Source organism: Leptonychotes weddellii, chromosome 7 (genome assembly GCF_054177405.1).
Source record: "Leptonychotes weddellii isolate Sample4059 chromosome 7, ASM5417740v2, whole genome shotgun sequence".
Lineage (NCBI taxonomy): Eukaryota > Metazoa > Chordata > Mammalia > Carnivora > Phocidae > Leptonychotes > Leptonychotes weddellii.
Genome location: NC_138375.1, coordinates 55,277,403 through 55,294,641, shown reverse-complemented (window position 1 = coordinate 55,294,641; position 17,239 = coordinate 55,277,403). Strand labels below are relative to the sequence as shown.

General features: G+C 38.3%; 1 protein-coding gene across 8 annotated transcripts in view; it reads right to left on the bottom strand.

Moving 5' to 3' along the window:
• RANBP17 (RAN binding protein 17) overlaps window positions 1–17,239 on the bottom strand; it is a 310,785-nt gene that overhangs the window by 55,733 nt on the left and 237,813 nt on the right. For all 8 annotated transcript variants that reach the window (XR_014146975.1, XM_081826302.1, XM_081826303.1 and 5 more), the window contains 2 exons: window positions 7,456–7,559; window positions 1,416–1,504 (listed from right to left, as the gene is read on the bottom strand). Coding sequence is in view for 7 of the 8 variants with exons in the window: in XM_081826302.1 (XP_081682428.1) it covers window positions 1,416–1,504; window positions 7,456–7,559 (193 nt within the window). In the remaining variant the exon portion in view is untranslated. The remainder of the gene's footprint in view (window positions 1–1,415; window positions 1,505–7,455; window positions 7,560–17,239) is intronic.

Below are 17,239 nucleotides of genomic sequence, written 5' to 3'. Positions count from 1 at the left end.
TGAAAGTTTTTACTTTGTGAGCTTCCATTTATGTTTAGGTAAATAAAAGGTCGTATGTAATTTCAGTTTATTCTTCATAGTTAAAAGACTTTTAGGACTTTCCATGTTAAAAACTACAGTCTCTGTACATGTACTTTGTATGCTGATATAAAGACATGGTTCTTCAATGACATGGAAAAATTCTTATCTCTAACCCTTCTATGGACACATATATCTGATGAAGTAGGTTTTAATAGTAACTAAAAATGTAAGTCAGTATTCAAATTAATGTTAAAAATTTTTTTTTAATGCGTAGAGTTCGCCCTAAAACATGCCCAGACCCCTTGTTAGCTATGTTTTTGGCCTAACTGTGGCATCCATAGGGAAAGACTGCCTTTAAGAAGTTTCTTTTGCAGCTTAATTTATGAAGGAAGTTTGGATAAGAAGGACTTCAAGAGCCAACTGAGAAAGAGAGTAACTTAAAAAATAAAACAGCTTTAAGGCTATCGAATTCTTTTTAGGTGTTCTGATGGTTTTATGTATAAAGACATGAAAACATATTACACCTATACGACTTGTGTAAATTGTCACTTCCTGTTAGGATCAAGGAGGATTCATACAATATTATTAAAACAGTATTAATAGCAACTGTTTATGACTCCCAGATACGTTCCGGACATTATAAAAAGTGTGTTACCTATTTTAAGGGTCACAGTGAGCTATGATACTAGATGTCTCCTTTTCTAGATGAGAAAACCAAGACTCAGGTGAAATGACTTGCCAAGGTTTACACGGCAAGTGGGGTGCTGGATTACAAACCTGGTCTGACACCAAAGTCCACGCTCGTCTCACTCTTACGTGAAGAGGTATTTCTGTGGGAGATGTTTGTTTGTTTCTTTGTTTATTGATGTTGTTCTCTGTACTAAGCCTTGGCAAAGGAAAATTCAGATTTTATACCAAATGAAAAATCCTGACCATTTATTTCCCCTTTTTCACGTCCATTAATATTCTCATGATGGCGAAAAACTGTAGCATGACAAATTAAGCCTCTGAGAGATAAAGTAACCTGCTAATTGAGATGGAGTAGAAATTCAAATCTCCTCGAAAAATGCCAAATGGTAAGATTCATTGATCCTGAGTTAAAGATGTTAGCCTGATTATCCCTGCAATCCCTACATAAACAATCATTTGGGGATGTGATTTTTAAGTTGTCAATATTTAATGGCACCAAAAAGTGACCTCTCTGAGCTGGGTCTCCAAATGCTGTGCTCAGTTATCTGCACTGCCACCACTGTGCTGTAATTTTTAGCTGATTACACATTAGTTCATTTAGCTTTGTTTCCTCTTCCCTACTGTGCCATACTATTAAACGAAAGCGAGGGGCCTGGCACCCCTCTGTGCACGGAGCTGGTATTGTCACACTGTAATAAGGATACATCCAGTCAAACAGCATGGTGTAGCTGCTCTTTGTGTTCAGTGCAAAGGCAATCCCTCGAAGATCTCTTGCCAGCCCGATCAACATACGCTGTCAGTGGGAAAGAGACACAGTAATTGATTTTCACGTTAGCACAGAGCAGATGGAGTAATAATCAGGCAATAATGACCACATATCTGATTTTGATTCATTAGCTAAAATGTCTCGCTCAGATCCCTTTCTATAGAAAACCGTAGACCCTTTTAAACAAGCAGACCATCAAATCTGCTGACCAACTCGACTTTGCTTCTTATAAATTGAGCTAAGTCATGATTCCGGTAGTTTAGGAACATTTGGATTCTTAATATACTTTGTTTCTGAATAATGCCAAATTAGGGAAAAAAAAGGGGGGGGGGAGAAGAGGATTGATAATTCCACAGAACAGAGATGCACAGGGTCTAGACGTTATTTAATAATAGCAAATCTTAAACCACACCAGCTTGCATGGAGTCAGTCCACTATGCAACCTAGAGTCTATCCTGGAAGCACACTGGCATTTAAAGATCCCGAAAGAATATCTCTAGTCACCAAGGACAAAATAAAACTGGCCAGGTGACCTATTGCTACCATGACATTCCGAGAAGGGCATTCACAATCCCCAAGCAAGGAAAAGGAAAAGGTGTAAGGAAAAGAGATCTGTACTGCTTATTAGAAGACTTGAATTTGAGTTCCAGCTCTGTTGCTTGGCTGTAAGACTTAAGGCAAGGCAACAACTCACAGTCTCAGTTTTCTCATCTATAAAAGGGGCTACTATTGCCTGTTTCACAGAGGCATTGTGAGGAATAAGTTTAATAAATTTATGTAAATATGCCTAACAAGAGCCTGACACGTACTAAATGTTCCATAAATATTTAGTTTCCGAGAGACAGAAAAAAACTACTTGACTCTTAAATAAAAGAGATCTGACTTGTACTCCAGACTCTTAATTAAGCTGTCCTTAGGATGATGCTTGGGAAGAGAAAAAGAAAACCCAGGAACAGATGCTAGAATGTCAGAACAAAGAGCACAAATAAACATAATTGCAAAACAAGGGGGTGGGATAATTGAGATATGCAACTGTGATTTCTGAAGATACTGTTTCAGTAGAAAGATTCTGCCAGGAAATGGCTCTGAAGTTTTCTTTTTACCAGATTTTCTTTTTCCTCACACATTGGTAAGAAATGAAAACCTCTTTATAGGAAGGCCTTTAAATGATCATCAAGGACTTGGAAGTGAATCGTAAGCCTCATCTTAATGGCTAAATAACATCTCAAAGTACAATAACCGTTTATCTGTCAGAAGTACCTGCAATTTCTGATCATCCTCCAACCTTGTACCTAAAAGGTGACTCGATATAACCAGAAGTCATCGTTTATAAAATATTTAGTTTCTAACCGCCTAACCGTTTCTAAAGTGATGGTAATCTGAATTTCTGAGTCTGTAAACCCTGAATTTCTGTTTCTGTTTCTTTAAATGACTCATTCTTTTTCCTCTCATAATCTCACTAGTCCTTGTTAGTCTAGAATCGGCTCACCTCCTTACAGTTCTCTCATGTGACTTGCTCTTTTTTTAAAAAAAAAAAGCCGTTTTGCCTTTTATGTAACCTATTTTCACCACCTGGAACCTGTTCCCCTCTTTTGTAGATTTCCACGTTTCTCACAGCCTCCAGAACAAAATACGTCTTCTCAGAAGCCTTCTTGGAACAATCCTATTCTGAGTACGTAGCTCTGCAGTCTTTCTATGATAGTGGGCATTTCTATTTTTATTATGTATAATAAAAATATATACAATATGTACAGGTTACAGGTTATGCTTTCAAATAACATTAAGTTTTCACATATACATAAGGCACCCACATTCAGCTCTAAACTGGTCAACAGGAACCAGGAGTTTCACTTTCTTCATGCCTAGTGCAAAGGGCTCTTAAAATATCTTTAGACTATCTTCATTACACAAAAAGGCTAACATTTACTCTATCACAAGTTTTTCTTCTTTAAAAGATGCCAAGTTAATAAAAGTGCTCTAAGTGACTCACATCTATGAAATCATATCAATGTTTACTTTTAGAAAATGTTACTACAGAGCAGAGGAAGCATATAACAATGTAAGAGCTAACTGTATCTTTTCGATAGATTCGACTGGACAGGAAAATGCAGTGTTCACGTGAATAAGACATAGATTTCTTTCTTTCTTTTTTTTATAAAAGATTTTATTTATCCATTCATGAGAGAGAGAGAGAGAGAGAGAGGCAGAGGGAGAAGCAGACCTCCTGCAGAGCGGGGAGCCCAATGCGGGACTCGATCCCAGGACTCCGGGATCATGACCTGAGCCGAAGGCAGACGCTTAACCATCTGAGCCACCCAGGCGCCCAAGAAATAGATTTCTTATGCTCAGACAATATCTTGTATCTTACGGCAGCAAGAGTACTGTAACAGTCTATACAGATACTCAGCACTGAGGGAGTACTTTCTTGGTAGCCAAAACGTACCCAGCTCTGCCATGAGACAGGCTGACTGTTACCTAGAAGTTCAACTGGACTACTAAGCAATCTCAGAGAACAAGAGGCGGTCCGACCAAAATTTAGGGAAGGGGGAGCCACGGTTCACCATCTCATTTAAAATAGTACAAAGGGGTTTATTTCAAAAGTTGCCCTTCTCCTATAGTTGGTCCACACTTGACTGGTCCTATGTCTTTAGTGAGGCTGGTTTGGGGAGCCAGGTAGGTCTGGGGTATCTGATCTTGAGGATGCCTTCTGGATAGTTCTAGGAGAAACCGCTCAGTGCTTCAGCACACTGCATGGTGAACAGTTGTCTGTGTGCCAAAGCGTGAGACAAATGGGCCGGGAAACAGCTGAAATGCGGCTCCTTCCACCCTGACCCCCCAAACAGGGTTTCTAATGGCAAGTCTGACAGACCCTTTTTTGTAGTGGCACTACTGGGGGCAGCTATAATATTATCCTCATAATTCCACTATATAATAACAACAAAGAAAAAGAAGGTGAAGGGTCATTGTGCTTTGTCTTTAGAATTAAGATGGCTGTCTTCATCCTTACAGCATACTCTTAATTCTGGAGACACATCTTAATAACCTCTAAATAGTTCCAACAAAAGAGCCGTGTCAGAGGAATGAGCAGGCCCCAAGGTGTTTCAACTGGAGTGTTTTCATCTGCCTTTATTGCTCTATCCCTCTCCAGAATTAAGGCAATAACCTGTGATAAATTATTCAGGAACTGCTACAGGGATCAAAGCAAAATCATTCTGTTAAAGTGCTGTTTGCAACATTTGGCACTTAGTGCGAAAACTTTTAATGTGCGCATGCTGAAAATCAAGGATTTTAAATAATTTAACATTGTGGAGTTTTTACGAAGGGACTAAAGATAGCAGGTTCCTATTTAACTGCTCCTCTTCCTCCGAGAAGTTTTCATTCATTTTCCTTAAACTCGATGACGTCATGGCCAAATCAAAAATGATGCATGAGTCAAGGGAGTGTGGACTATATTTTACTGTGGATACAATTACAGGGGGAACACATATATTTTGAACTAATGCTTTGGAGCCCGGATTTGTCACAGCATTTTCTTTCTTTTTCCCTTTACTATGAAGAGAAAAACCCAAGACAAAAATTCAATGTTCTCTTCAATTTTATTGGGACTAAGTTAAGAAAACAAAGCTATAAATTTAAGAGCTTTGCAGCATTTCCTTCCCTCACAACCATATTTCAATTTGGCAACATAGGTCCTTGATGCTTATGTTCATCCTAAAACCCGCATCTGAAAAATATCTATAAATAGGGAGCTAGAAAATGCTGGTAAGGGTTGCAAATTAAATGAATTTGGCAGTCCTGCGGCATTTTCATAGAGATATTTTAACAGCATCACCTCCTGTGGATTGGAATACTAAATACTTTATTGAAGAACAAAACAGAACTGTTTTTATCTCTAGTACTTGCAAAATGAAGTACCTGAAAGCACTTTTGCATGTATTATTTATTCATCATGATAGAAAAATAGCCTTAACCTAATAAATTACATTTAAAAGCATTTAGTGCAAAAGTTTTGTTTATGATAAAGCAACAGATTTAGTTCTTTATCGGTAGCTTAAAGCACCAAGTTTTCTTTATACAAATTAGACAGATGGTGCTTACAGTAGAATTTACTAAAGGTCTGTCACAACAAATGCAGCCAAGCTGCATATTTAATCACTGCAGAATCTTGTCTACCTGCAGCTGCCAACTGCTAATCCAATTTCCCTGATAAATGTGGCAAGAGACACGATCAGCAATAAAGAGCATCTAACTCCATTTTCCTGCAGGGCGTCTTTTGATGAACATTTAGGACGGAAGCACGGAGTGCACTGTGTGGCCTTGGTTCGCGGCAGCTGCATGCATTCTGAGGCACAGTTCTCAGGTTACTCACTTAATTCTGCCACTATCATTACGTTGCTATTGATCTCAGTAGCTGTTGCCTACACAGCATTACTCTAGATGAAGCTGAATCAGGCAGTTATCATGCATCAAACTTGCTCAAAAGCCTGGAGATTTCCCCTTAATTACTTGTGATTTTATTTGCAAATACCGTTAAAGTGTAATCAAGCAGTCACTTTCCAGGGTCGTTAAGAACTTGCTGGTTTAGGGATATATCACTGGAACTCCATTAAAAATGACTCTAGGAAGATGGTTTCTATCAAACTAGATGGGATTACATCAAAATGGGCTTGGAGTATAATGAAATCTTCAAATGAGACAAATGTAATTTTTATCAAGATGGTGTTTTTCAACCTCACTGCTTCTTTCGGATATAAAGGGCATGGAGAGCCACCTTAAAGCTGCAAAGCTTTTGTTGGTCCTTCAAAATATTTGGAAGACATCTAAAAAATACAGCTAACCTGAGTAGAAACTCTGGTGAAGAGTTTTCACAAGCTGATGAACACAAAGAAAATCTCTAAGATCCTTTTTGGTTTTAAAATTCTATGACTATTGCATGTTGATAAACATTAATTTCAAAAACTATTTCAAAAGGTATCGCATTTGGCTAATTATTTTCTGGTAGAAGAATTTCCCTAAAATAATCATCAAAGGCCACTGTTTTACTATCTGGCTTCTTACTGCATGCATATATATATTTTAGAGAGAGGAGAGGCCATGGAAAATGACGGTTAATGTTTTCGACTTATTCCAAATAACAATAAAATATGACTTGAGCATCACTAACAAAGGTGCCTGCATCCTCTCGAGTACATTTATTAGTCTTTTAAAAATAATAATCAGTGTCAATCTATTTAATATAGCCCAGATACATTATGATTTCAGAAGATGCTATTCCTATTTTGCAGATCTTGTGTTCCTCACCCCCCACATTAAAATATGGGACTGTTTTGTCACAAACAGCTTGCTACACTTAAGGATTTTACTAATAAAACATAATGTTGTCTTAGATATTATGACTGTTGCCACAGCTGAACTGACTTGTCAAATCAATCCTAATACGGCTCCCACAGGCACATAAAAACCTTATTTAGCTATCAGTTATCCTAATCACTTTGTTCAGTTTAAGAATGCAATACTTCAAGACCAGCTCCTATTTATACATATATGCCTAGCCATTTAATAATGTCTTGATTTATATAAATTCTTGTTTAAAAAAATATTTAGAGATGTAGTGTTTTAGCATGAGTATGTGTGCATTCCTCCATATAAATATATTGAGGCATACAGTGCAGGGTAGATGAGGGAAGAGAGATGCTTTAAGTGGTGTACCCATGAGAAGTGTTCTTTTAAAGATACTGCCACAAGAGACAAATCATCTAATCATAAACTGCCCCAAATCACTCGCTGACCTCAAAGTCAATTTGTACAAGAAACTAAAGAAGTACTTACACGAAAAGTACCACTCAAAGACACATGCAATTGAGGAAGCAAGACTGATGAGGCGCAGAGCACGTACAAATATGCAGAAACCTTTTTGTGGATCTAGATAGCCCAGCATGAGCAAAAGCATCTTTCGTCACATTTAGGAACAAACCCACCTTCACATCTTCTTGTTTAAAGTTGTTGTTGAATATTTGTAATACTGTTTCAAAAGAGACTGTAAGAGGCAGCATGAAATTCTCAAATTCGTCTTCATCTTCGCCTATCAGAAAAACAAAAGGGTCACCATGGTTTAAAATGCATGCTATTGTACATTAGCCTAGGCAGTGAGTGCTTCATTCGGGCTTAGAAATGTCCCTGGGAAAGGGTCAGTCTGCATTCACACTCATGCTGTATTTTGTACTTTGTTTGGCTCATTGAATATTCCTGTGTTTTGCCTTCTCTTTTGCACCAAATGAAATAGCAAAATTACTTACCAGCCATTTTTTTTTTTTCTGGCTCTTTATTGGATCAAACAGACTCATGCCCCAGGCATCTCAGCCCTTCAGTTCTTAGTGCCCCCAGAGCTTCCCCAATGCCTCAAGGAAAGCCACTTTCAAAGCCTCAGAGACAGGGATCCTTTTTTCCCCTTCTCTTTAGGTGCCAAGGCCCTAAAGGGATCAAAGACTCAGGTGCCCAGAAAGCTCTAAGTTATTATTCCCCTTTATTTATGTTCTTTTTTATTAATTTGTTAAATAGATAGCAGAGAAACTTTTATCTGCCAAATAAGATGGGGGTCCCTCATGGGTCATTTGGATTTTAAGTACATTCTCCATGGGTACACTTCCTCTTGCACCAAGCTTCCTTTTCTTTATAGAAACAAGTCATTTTCTATTGTTTTTTCCCTTGAAATGTAGACTGCAGTTTCCTTAAGGATTCTATCAAAACAGAATCTTCACTTCAAACATGGATATGCACAAATCGCAATTTATTTTTTATTAAAAATTTATATTTTAGTTGACAATGTTATCATTAGTTTCAGGTATACAACATAGTGATTCAGCTTCTCTATAGTTATGCTCTGCTCCCCACAACTGTAGCTACAATCCGTCACCACACAATGCCATTACAGTATCATTGACTACACTCCCTATGCTATGCCTTTTATTCCCCTGACTCACTCACTCCATAACTGAAAGCCTGTATCTCCCACTCCCCTTCACCCGTTTTGCCCATCCCCTCACCTCCCTTCCCTCTGGCAACCATCAGTTTGTTCTTGGTATTTATAGTCTGATCCTGCTTTTGGTTTATTCATTTTTTTTACATTCCACCTGAGTAAAATCATATGGTATTGTTTTTCTGTCTGACTTATTTCACTTAGCATAATACCTCTAAGTCCATTCATGTCGCAAATGGCAAGATCTCATCCTTTTTTATGGCTATGCAATATTTCAGTGTGTGTGTGTGCGCGCACGTACCACATCTTCCTTATCCATAGACACTTAGGTTGCTTCCGTATCCTGGCTACACAACTGACAAGTTATATAGTATTCTTTTCATAAGGGGTTTCTTTTTTTTTTTTAAGATTTTATTTATTTGTTTGTTTGTTTATTTATTTATAGAGTGAGCAGGGGGAGGGGCAGAGGGAGAGGGAGAGAATCTCAAGCAGACTCCACACTGAGCATGTGGATCCCGATGCGGTGCTCCATCTCATAACCCCAAGATCATGAGCTGAGCTGAAATCAAGAGTTGGATGCTCAACCAGCTGAGCCACCCAGGCATCCCAAGGGGTTTCTTTTCTTTAATTTTTTTAAAAGGGTGAAGCCTGATGTGGGGCTTGATCCCAGGACCCTGGGATCATGACCTGAGCTGAAGGCAGATGCTTTAACCGACTGAGCCACCCAGGCGCCCCAAGATGTTTCTTTTAAATGAGAGAGTTGATTCTTTCCTTCATCCAATGCCACAGGAATTGTGAGCCCCCCACTTTACTGATGAAGAAACAGGCAGAAGAAGGTTAAGTGACCTGCTCAAAGTAGCATACTTAGGAAGTGACCCTATATGGTCCAGACCTCCTGATTTCGATGCTATCACTTTTTAAATAGAGCATTAGAGAGGAAACAAGATCTCAGAGGAGAGATCAGTGATTCTCAAGTTTGGTCCTTGACACAGCAGCATCAGCATCACTAGGGAACTTACCAGGTGTAAATTCCTGGGTTCCATCCCAGAGCTACTGAATCAGAGACCCTGGGGGTGTGGGTCTAGAAATTTGTTTTAAGAAGCCCTTCAGGTGATTCAGATGTATGCAAATATTTGAGAAACACTGGTCTGTACATCATTCTACAGATAACACAGAAGGTCAATGGCACAATCAGGATCTTTAGCCTCTTATGGAGTGGCTGATCTGGCTGACCCTCATCTTTTGTTACTTCTCTTTCCCCTTTAACCTTATGCACTTTATTTCCAGAGTCCACAAGAATCAAGGACTTAGCTTTGTTCACAAAGAGATATCAAAAGGTCAATGAGACTTTCCTGGTATGCTGTTCTAAACAAGGGTCAGATCTCTAAGTGAAGGGTGAAGCAGACCAGATTGTAATCCCTGCTCTGTCAACTGGCTATGCGACCAAGCTATTCCTCTTAGCTATATCCTCTGTCAGCTGGTGATAACATTAGAGACCTTTACAGAAGGTCTTCCTTTTCCAAGCCCAGGTGAAACAGCAGCTCTCCCAATCTGAGCTAAGCTCGCCTGCAAGTACTCCCTAAGGCCCCCCACAAGCAATCCCCCTTCTCCCTGTGGGATGCCACAGCATTTTGTCTACTCTTGACAATAGGTAACATCGATCAGTCTGCCTCGAATTTGTAGATATTTAGGCATATAGCTAATAACAGTAATAATAATGCCTAACATCATTCCCCCACTACCACCATTTGATGAGGATTACTGTGGGGATTAAATAAAATAAAATTTATAACGTGTGTATGTAAATTATTAGATTTGTCAGCCTACACTGATAGTATCTTTGCCCGTGCTTCTGGAGAGCTGAGACTGTATCTTTGCATTTCTCAGTGAAGGAGAATGATGTAGGCAGGTAAAGCTCAGCAATAAACAGAACCAGTGTCTGGCTCCACCCCTTACTGCTTAACTTCGGATATTCACTAATTACCCTGAGTCTCAGTTTTCTCATCTACAAAATAAGGATAAAAATACCTATCTTTGTGAATATTTAATGTTTTAACACATGAAAAATAGAAGATGCTCAATAAATAGTAGGGTGCTGCTAGCATTATATAGTATTGGCACCTAGAACAGTGCCTGGCATGTATCAGGGAAATACTGTATTTGAATGAAAATAAAGGTGAATTTAAAAAAATCCCTTATTTTCTTAATACCTGATATGAATAATACAATAGCTAATTGAAGTAGACATTACCAAATCCTTAAATATATAATATATATACACATTATATTTAAATGATGTATTCTTACTCTCCTAAGATAACGTATCTTCTAAATACGGAATTATTCATGAGAACAGTGGTAACAATCACTGTAGGCAGATAAGGGTACAGGAAAGAGTGGACGCTTTGAAGGTTCTAAGCTCAAATCCTGGCTCTGCTACTTGTTAGCATTCTGGTTTTGGATAAATGAGAGCCATTAACATTTTTGTTGTTTTAAGCTTTATATGGACCTAGAGAGGTGATTACGGTGTTCAAATAAAGCGTGACCACCAGGTTGTCCCCCAATACCCTTCCTTTGGGAGCAAAGCTTTCCCAAGATAAAGATATTTAATCAGAACAAAGATAAATTCAGGACTTTACCACTCAACCCTTCACTTAATACACGGAGCTAGAGATCAAAAAACTTCCTGACTCATCTCTTTCCTCAATCAAAGTTTGAGGTATGGGAAAATCAAGGCACAGAAGACAAGCCACCAACATGTGCAGGGAGAAGTCAAAGAGCAAATACTAAAGAAAGGAATGTGAACAGCAATTCTACTTTAATGTCATATCCTCAGAGAGGCCTTCCCTGACCTCTCTACCTAAAACATTACTGTAAAACTTGCCCCGACCCCCACCCATTTTCTACTCCCATAATCTACTTTATTTTTCTTATGGGACTTACTGTGACCGTGCTGTATATTCACATATGTATTCATGGTCTTCCCTAATAGAATGTAAGCTCCTTGATGCAGGAACTTCATCTGTTTTGATCACGACTACATCCCCAGTGCCTAGAATAGGGTCTGGCATTCAAGAAATAGTTGTGTAGTGACTGAATAACAGAACAGTAGTTATTTCCTGAGTGCTTATTATGTGAAGGCAATGAGTTTAATACTTGATTTACTTAACAGACACCAATGTAGCTGTTCCTAGGTTCCAAGCACTGCTGCAAATCATTAACGGTCTCAACAATCCTATGGAGTTGTATGATGATTTCCTTCATTTTACATGCGAACAGAGAGGCTCAAAGGGGTTAAATCGTTTGCCCAACAACCCTGGGCTGGTAAATGTCAGTGGACTTGGATCCCCAATTCCATCGGCTTTACCTCCAGCTCATGTTCTTTCCCCTGTCTTTACAGGGGTGGACGGTATCAGAGGTAGGCACTGAAGTCAGGGTTACAGAATCTTGAGTTTAGAGCTGCATGAAGTTAGAAGAGGGTGAAGAGGGGTGGCTGGGTGGCTCAGTCGGTTAAGTGGCTGCCTTCAGCTCAGGTCATGATCTCAGGGTCCTGGGATCGAGCCCCACATCGGGCTCCCTGCTCAGCGGGAAGCCTGTGTCTCCCTCTCCCTCTGCTTGCTTGTGTTACTGCTCTCGCTATCTCTCTCTCTGTCAAGTAAATAAATAAAATCTTAAAAAAAAAAAAAGAAGAGGGTGCAGAACAATCACATCGGTTCTGGTAGGGAGAAAGGGATTCCTCAACAATCATTTGAGTTTAAGATAGGCAAATATGATACACTGGTGCATTATTTCCACAAAAATGTTTATGTTTCAGTTAGCACTGTTCCTCTCTTATTGCAAAGTGATACGTTGTATTATCTAAGTTGGAAAACTGGTCATTTTTGTTTATGTCATGCAAACAAACTCTATACAACATTTATTAGAGATTTTTTTCCTTATTTGTATTACTCTTAGAGGTATCAATTACTGCTTCTGACAGGAAAGGAGAAAAACACAAGTTCACTCTTTTACAACTTCATATTCAAGTATGCAGTCATATATTTAATACGCCAAATGTATATGATCATTTTATGAATAATAATTGAAGCTGCTCATTTTTTTTCTGACCAGAGCCCAGAAGCCAGTATGATTTGAAGGTGAAGTGCCAATTTACAGACTAATATTTTCATTGGCATCAGGAAAAATAATAACATAACATTGTTTAAGTTCTTAGTTATGCATAATAAAAATGATAAATTCTTCAGCTTTTCGGTAAAACCCAAATCTAATCCCCTCTACTGGATTTCTGAGGATCTGATTCAACAGAAAGTTATTCATTTTAGGAGTTTCAATTTTTTTTTCCTTCAGAGAAGTCACATTAAAATACTAACAGAGAGGCACCTGGGTGGCTCAGTCGGTTAAGCATCTGCGTTCAGCTCAGGTCATGATCCCAGGGTCCTGGAATCGAGTCCCACACCGGGCTCCCTGCTCAGCGGGGAGTCTGCCTCTCCCTCTCCCTCTGCTGCTCCCCCTGCTTGTGCTTGCTCTCCCCACCCCTTGTGTCAAATAAATAAATAAAATCTTAAAAAATAAAATAAAATACTAACAGTAACCTTTTTAGTATATTGGCTCTCAGATATGTTATTTTTAAGACGCTTCATTTGTTATTTTATATAATTTAAGACCCTGAGTGGTGGGAATGTAAAATGGTGCAGCCAATATCATATGATGCAGCCACTGTAGAAAACAGTTTGGCAATTAATCAAAAAGTTAAACACAGAACTGCTATTTGATTAACCAATTTTACTCCGAGGTATACACCTGAGAGAATTCAAAGGGTATGTTCACACAAAAACTTACATACAGATGTTCATACCAGCATTATCCTAAAAGCCAAAAGGTGAAAACCCAACTGTTCAAACAAAATGTGGTATAGTCATACAATGGAATATTAGTCAGCCATAAAAATGAACCGAGTACCAAGACATGCTAAACTATGAATAAGCCTTGAAAACATTATGCTACGTGAAAGAAGACAGACACAAGGGCCACATATTACATGAGTTCATTTATATGAAACTTCTAGAATGGGCAAATTCATAGAGACAGGAAGTAGGTTAGTGGTTACCAGGAGCCAGGGGCAGGGGAAATAAGGAATGACTACTTTAAGATACAGGATTTCTTTCTGGGGTGATGAAAATATTCTGGAATTAGATAATGGTGATGGTCGTACAGCCTTGTGAATATTGTGAATGTACTAAATACCACTGAACTTATAGTCTAACAGGGTGAATGTTATGGCATGTGAATCTCAATAAATAAATAAATAAATAAAAATAAAAAACCCAACCCCAAACAACAAAAAACCACCATCAACAAAATTCTCTCCACCTTTAAAAGTATACCGAACAGTGAAACTTCTCATTTCCTCAAATTCAAATGCATATAGAGGTTGGATTACTGGGGATTTGGGGCAGTAGTCAAGGAGAAGTTAATAGTACAAATAATTATCATAATAATAAATGATGGTAGCCAACGGTTACTGAGGATTTATTATATGATAACTACTGTGTGAAATACTTTGGTATTAGTGACAGGTTAGTATGGTAGGCTGAATAACGGCCCCTCGAAGATGCTCATGTCCTAATCCTTGGAATCTGTGAATATGTTAGGTTACAAGCAAAGGGGAATTGAGGTTGTTAATCATCTTCAAAATAGAAGATTATTCTGGGTTATCCAGATGGGTCCAAGGTAATCACAAAGGTCCTTGAAAGTGTTAGAGAAAAGTAGACGGGGAAAACCAGGGAGATGGCAGTAAAAGGTTTTGACCAGATGTTGCTGGAGAAAGGGGGCCATGAGCCAAGGAAAGCAGGTGGCATCTAAGCTGCAAAAGGTAAGGGAATAGATTCTTCTGCAGAGCCCCAGAAAGGAACGCTGCCTTGCTGACACCTTGATTTTAGCCCACTGAGACCCCATTTTGGACTTCTGACCTCCAGAACTGTAAAATAACAAATCTGTAATATTTGAGCCATTCAATTTGCAGTAATTTGTAATGGGAGTAATAGGAAACTAATATTAGTAATTAGTAATATTACTAATATTAGTAACATTAGTAATATTAGTAATAATACCTTAGTAAAGGTCACATCTAATGCTATGAAGCTCTCTATTCCAAACTATGGAGAATTAAGAGGGGAGATAAATAAGAAGATACAGAGGCAGATGAGTGAGGAAAATAATCTATTTAAAACCAAGCATCATTGGGTCCTATCAAAAGAGCCAGTGACTTTTGCAGGCCTAGGCCCACATCATCTGCTGTTCCCCAGTGCTTCATTAGGATAGCACGTCTCCAGTTCTATTAGAATAAGTCTTGAGAAAGGTGCCTAGCCAGAGCTAACTGGGGCCCAAATTTGGTTTTCCTTTCAGTTTCTCCCTACACAGCCTAGGAGGTGTAGCTGGCTGTGATAGGACTGGGGCTTCAGGGAGGGCAGGCTATTGTAGGACCTGTCAGGAAATGTCATCAGCTCCCGCTTCTGTAGGAAAATAAGAGCCCAAGTGCTGAAGGCAGAGTAACTGCATTATAGGTACTGAACTTGCCTCATTTTGAGGTCCTGGTGTCAGTCAGTGCCCCTGATTGTACATCCAATAAATATTTCTGTCTTAATTAATATATACTGAGTACTTGTTTCGTGATAGGAATTGTTCCAGGCCTTTTCACACCTCTTTATCTTATTTAAAGCACGTAACAATTCTTTACGTTAGACATCTCCATTTCATAGATGAGAAAATTGAGGCTCCCTTTAATTCCTCTCTCTAGGGAACCAGAATGTTTATTATACTTCTCAAAAGAAAAATACACTGCCCATTGCAGACCCTTGTACTCCTTTTCTAGGAAACCTACCCTAAAAGTTTCATCCCTGAAGCATCTCATTCCCTGAGGTGCTCTGGACTCTCTACCCTCAAAACCAGGTAAGTTATTAAAACTGGATCTGGACTTAATGGGCTGCTTTCTGCCTACAGGGCCGGCTAATTAGTCTTAATTATCTCATTATAGATTCTAAGTATTTCCAGCTGCTTCTTTACCCCTTATTGCCCAGTCCCCCCGCCCCCCATGTCTATTTTCCAGATAGTCTCTGCCAAGTCATGGACACCGGTGATATATTGATGTATTCTTCCTATCAGAACATTAGTTATTTCTGATCAAGCTTCTCACTTGCTAAACCCTTCTGGGACATCTACCTCTGTTTCTTTTTATCCATGAGGATAATTATGCTTTGGCCAATTATTAGGACATGAGGACAAATTTTAAAAAACTACATTTGACTTTCACTGACCAGAGAACCATTATATACCTATGTAGGGCAAATAATAAACATGAATCTATCTGGTTATTTGATAGAAGCTTGGAAAGTAATCCCTTCTCCCTTCTTCTCACTGCCCTCAAGCCTCAAATCAATCATTCAGTCCCAACAGTTCAAATAAAAAAGAAAAAAGAGTTACCTTTCCTAATTGATTGAGAATATAAAAAGGTGAAGTAATAGTGTAGTACAAGTGAATGTGTGGTTACAGGGCTACAGGTTATATGACTGACCTTGGGCAAGTCATGTAGTCTCTCTGAACCTCACCTTTCTAACAGATAAGCAATGCAATAATACCTATTTCACGTGGGCTATTGTGAGGATCAAATAGAATAATGTGAGAGTGGTTTGCAGACTATAAATTTATAAACAAATGTTAGTTGTTATTAATAGAGAAAAGGAAAGTTTCCTTCCTCTGTATATTTTTACTTTTATCATTAGTAGCTATTTCTAGAATACTCTTCCCTTTTTATTCAAGTCATTTACTTTTTCTTCAAAATTCCTCAAATTTAAGCTAGGGATATCTTCAGGTGCCAATTATCTATTAAAAGCCACAAAGGTAGGTAAATATTATAGCACGCTCCTCCCTAAAGAGAAAATATCTCTTAATGTCTATAAATAACATTTTAATATTAACATTCCCTTGATCATTACAAGATAGGGCTTTTTCTTAGAGTCTGAGTATCTGAGGAAAACACTGCTCACTCAGATCCTAGCAACATGCTTCTCATCTGGGTAGTTCAAGATAAGGTGCAATCATAAAAAGGCCAAGAAAAGCAACTGTTAGGGACACCAAGGAAAAACAATTTTAGTGACACTGAGTAATTCTAAGTTTGTGGTTGGTAAAAACTTAATTTGCAATGAATAATATTCAGTACTCCACAAAACAAAGAGCATTGTTGTAGTTCTTCTCCAATATTTGTCAACTGAATTCACCTCTATTCAAATTAAACAAAATAGAAGGTTTTATTTATTCAAGTATTTTATACTGAACAGCTCCCTGGAGGGTCTCCATTTACTGGCTTGGGTAATATTATCTTTCCTTTAGTTTATTAGATTGACAAAGTTAATTTAAAAATAACCTAGGGAACTTTAAGTGATTCTTGGAAGGGCTAACATGCGTGCACATATGGATGGCCACCCATTTTCTTCTGTATGTATGTTATCTTGTGAAGAGAGTTTTTGCATTAATTTTTATAATTTCTTAGAATATAGAAATACATTGCCAACATTAAATACCATCATTCTGATGATGAAATGCTTTCAATTCTGTTCTTTATACAAGTGAACATTTCATCTAGTGTAGCCAAGGAGCAATTTGATAAAATGGTACAACGGTTTATTGCCAAAAAACCCCCATTTTCATCTGAAATACAACCTGGGGCACATAGCATCTAATTAAATTCATACAAAGTACAAATAATTGACTAGAAACCAAAATGCATTTCA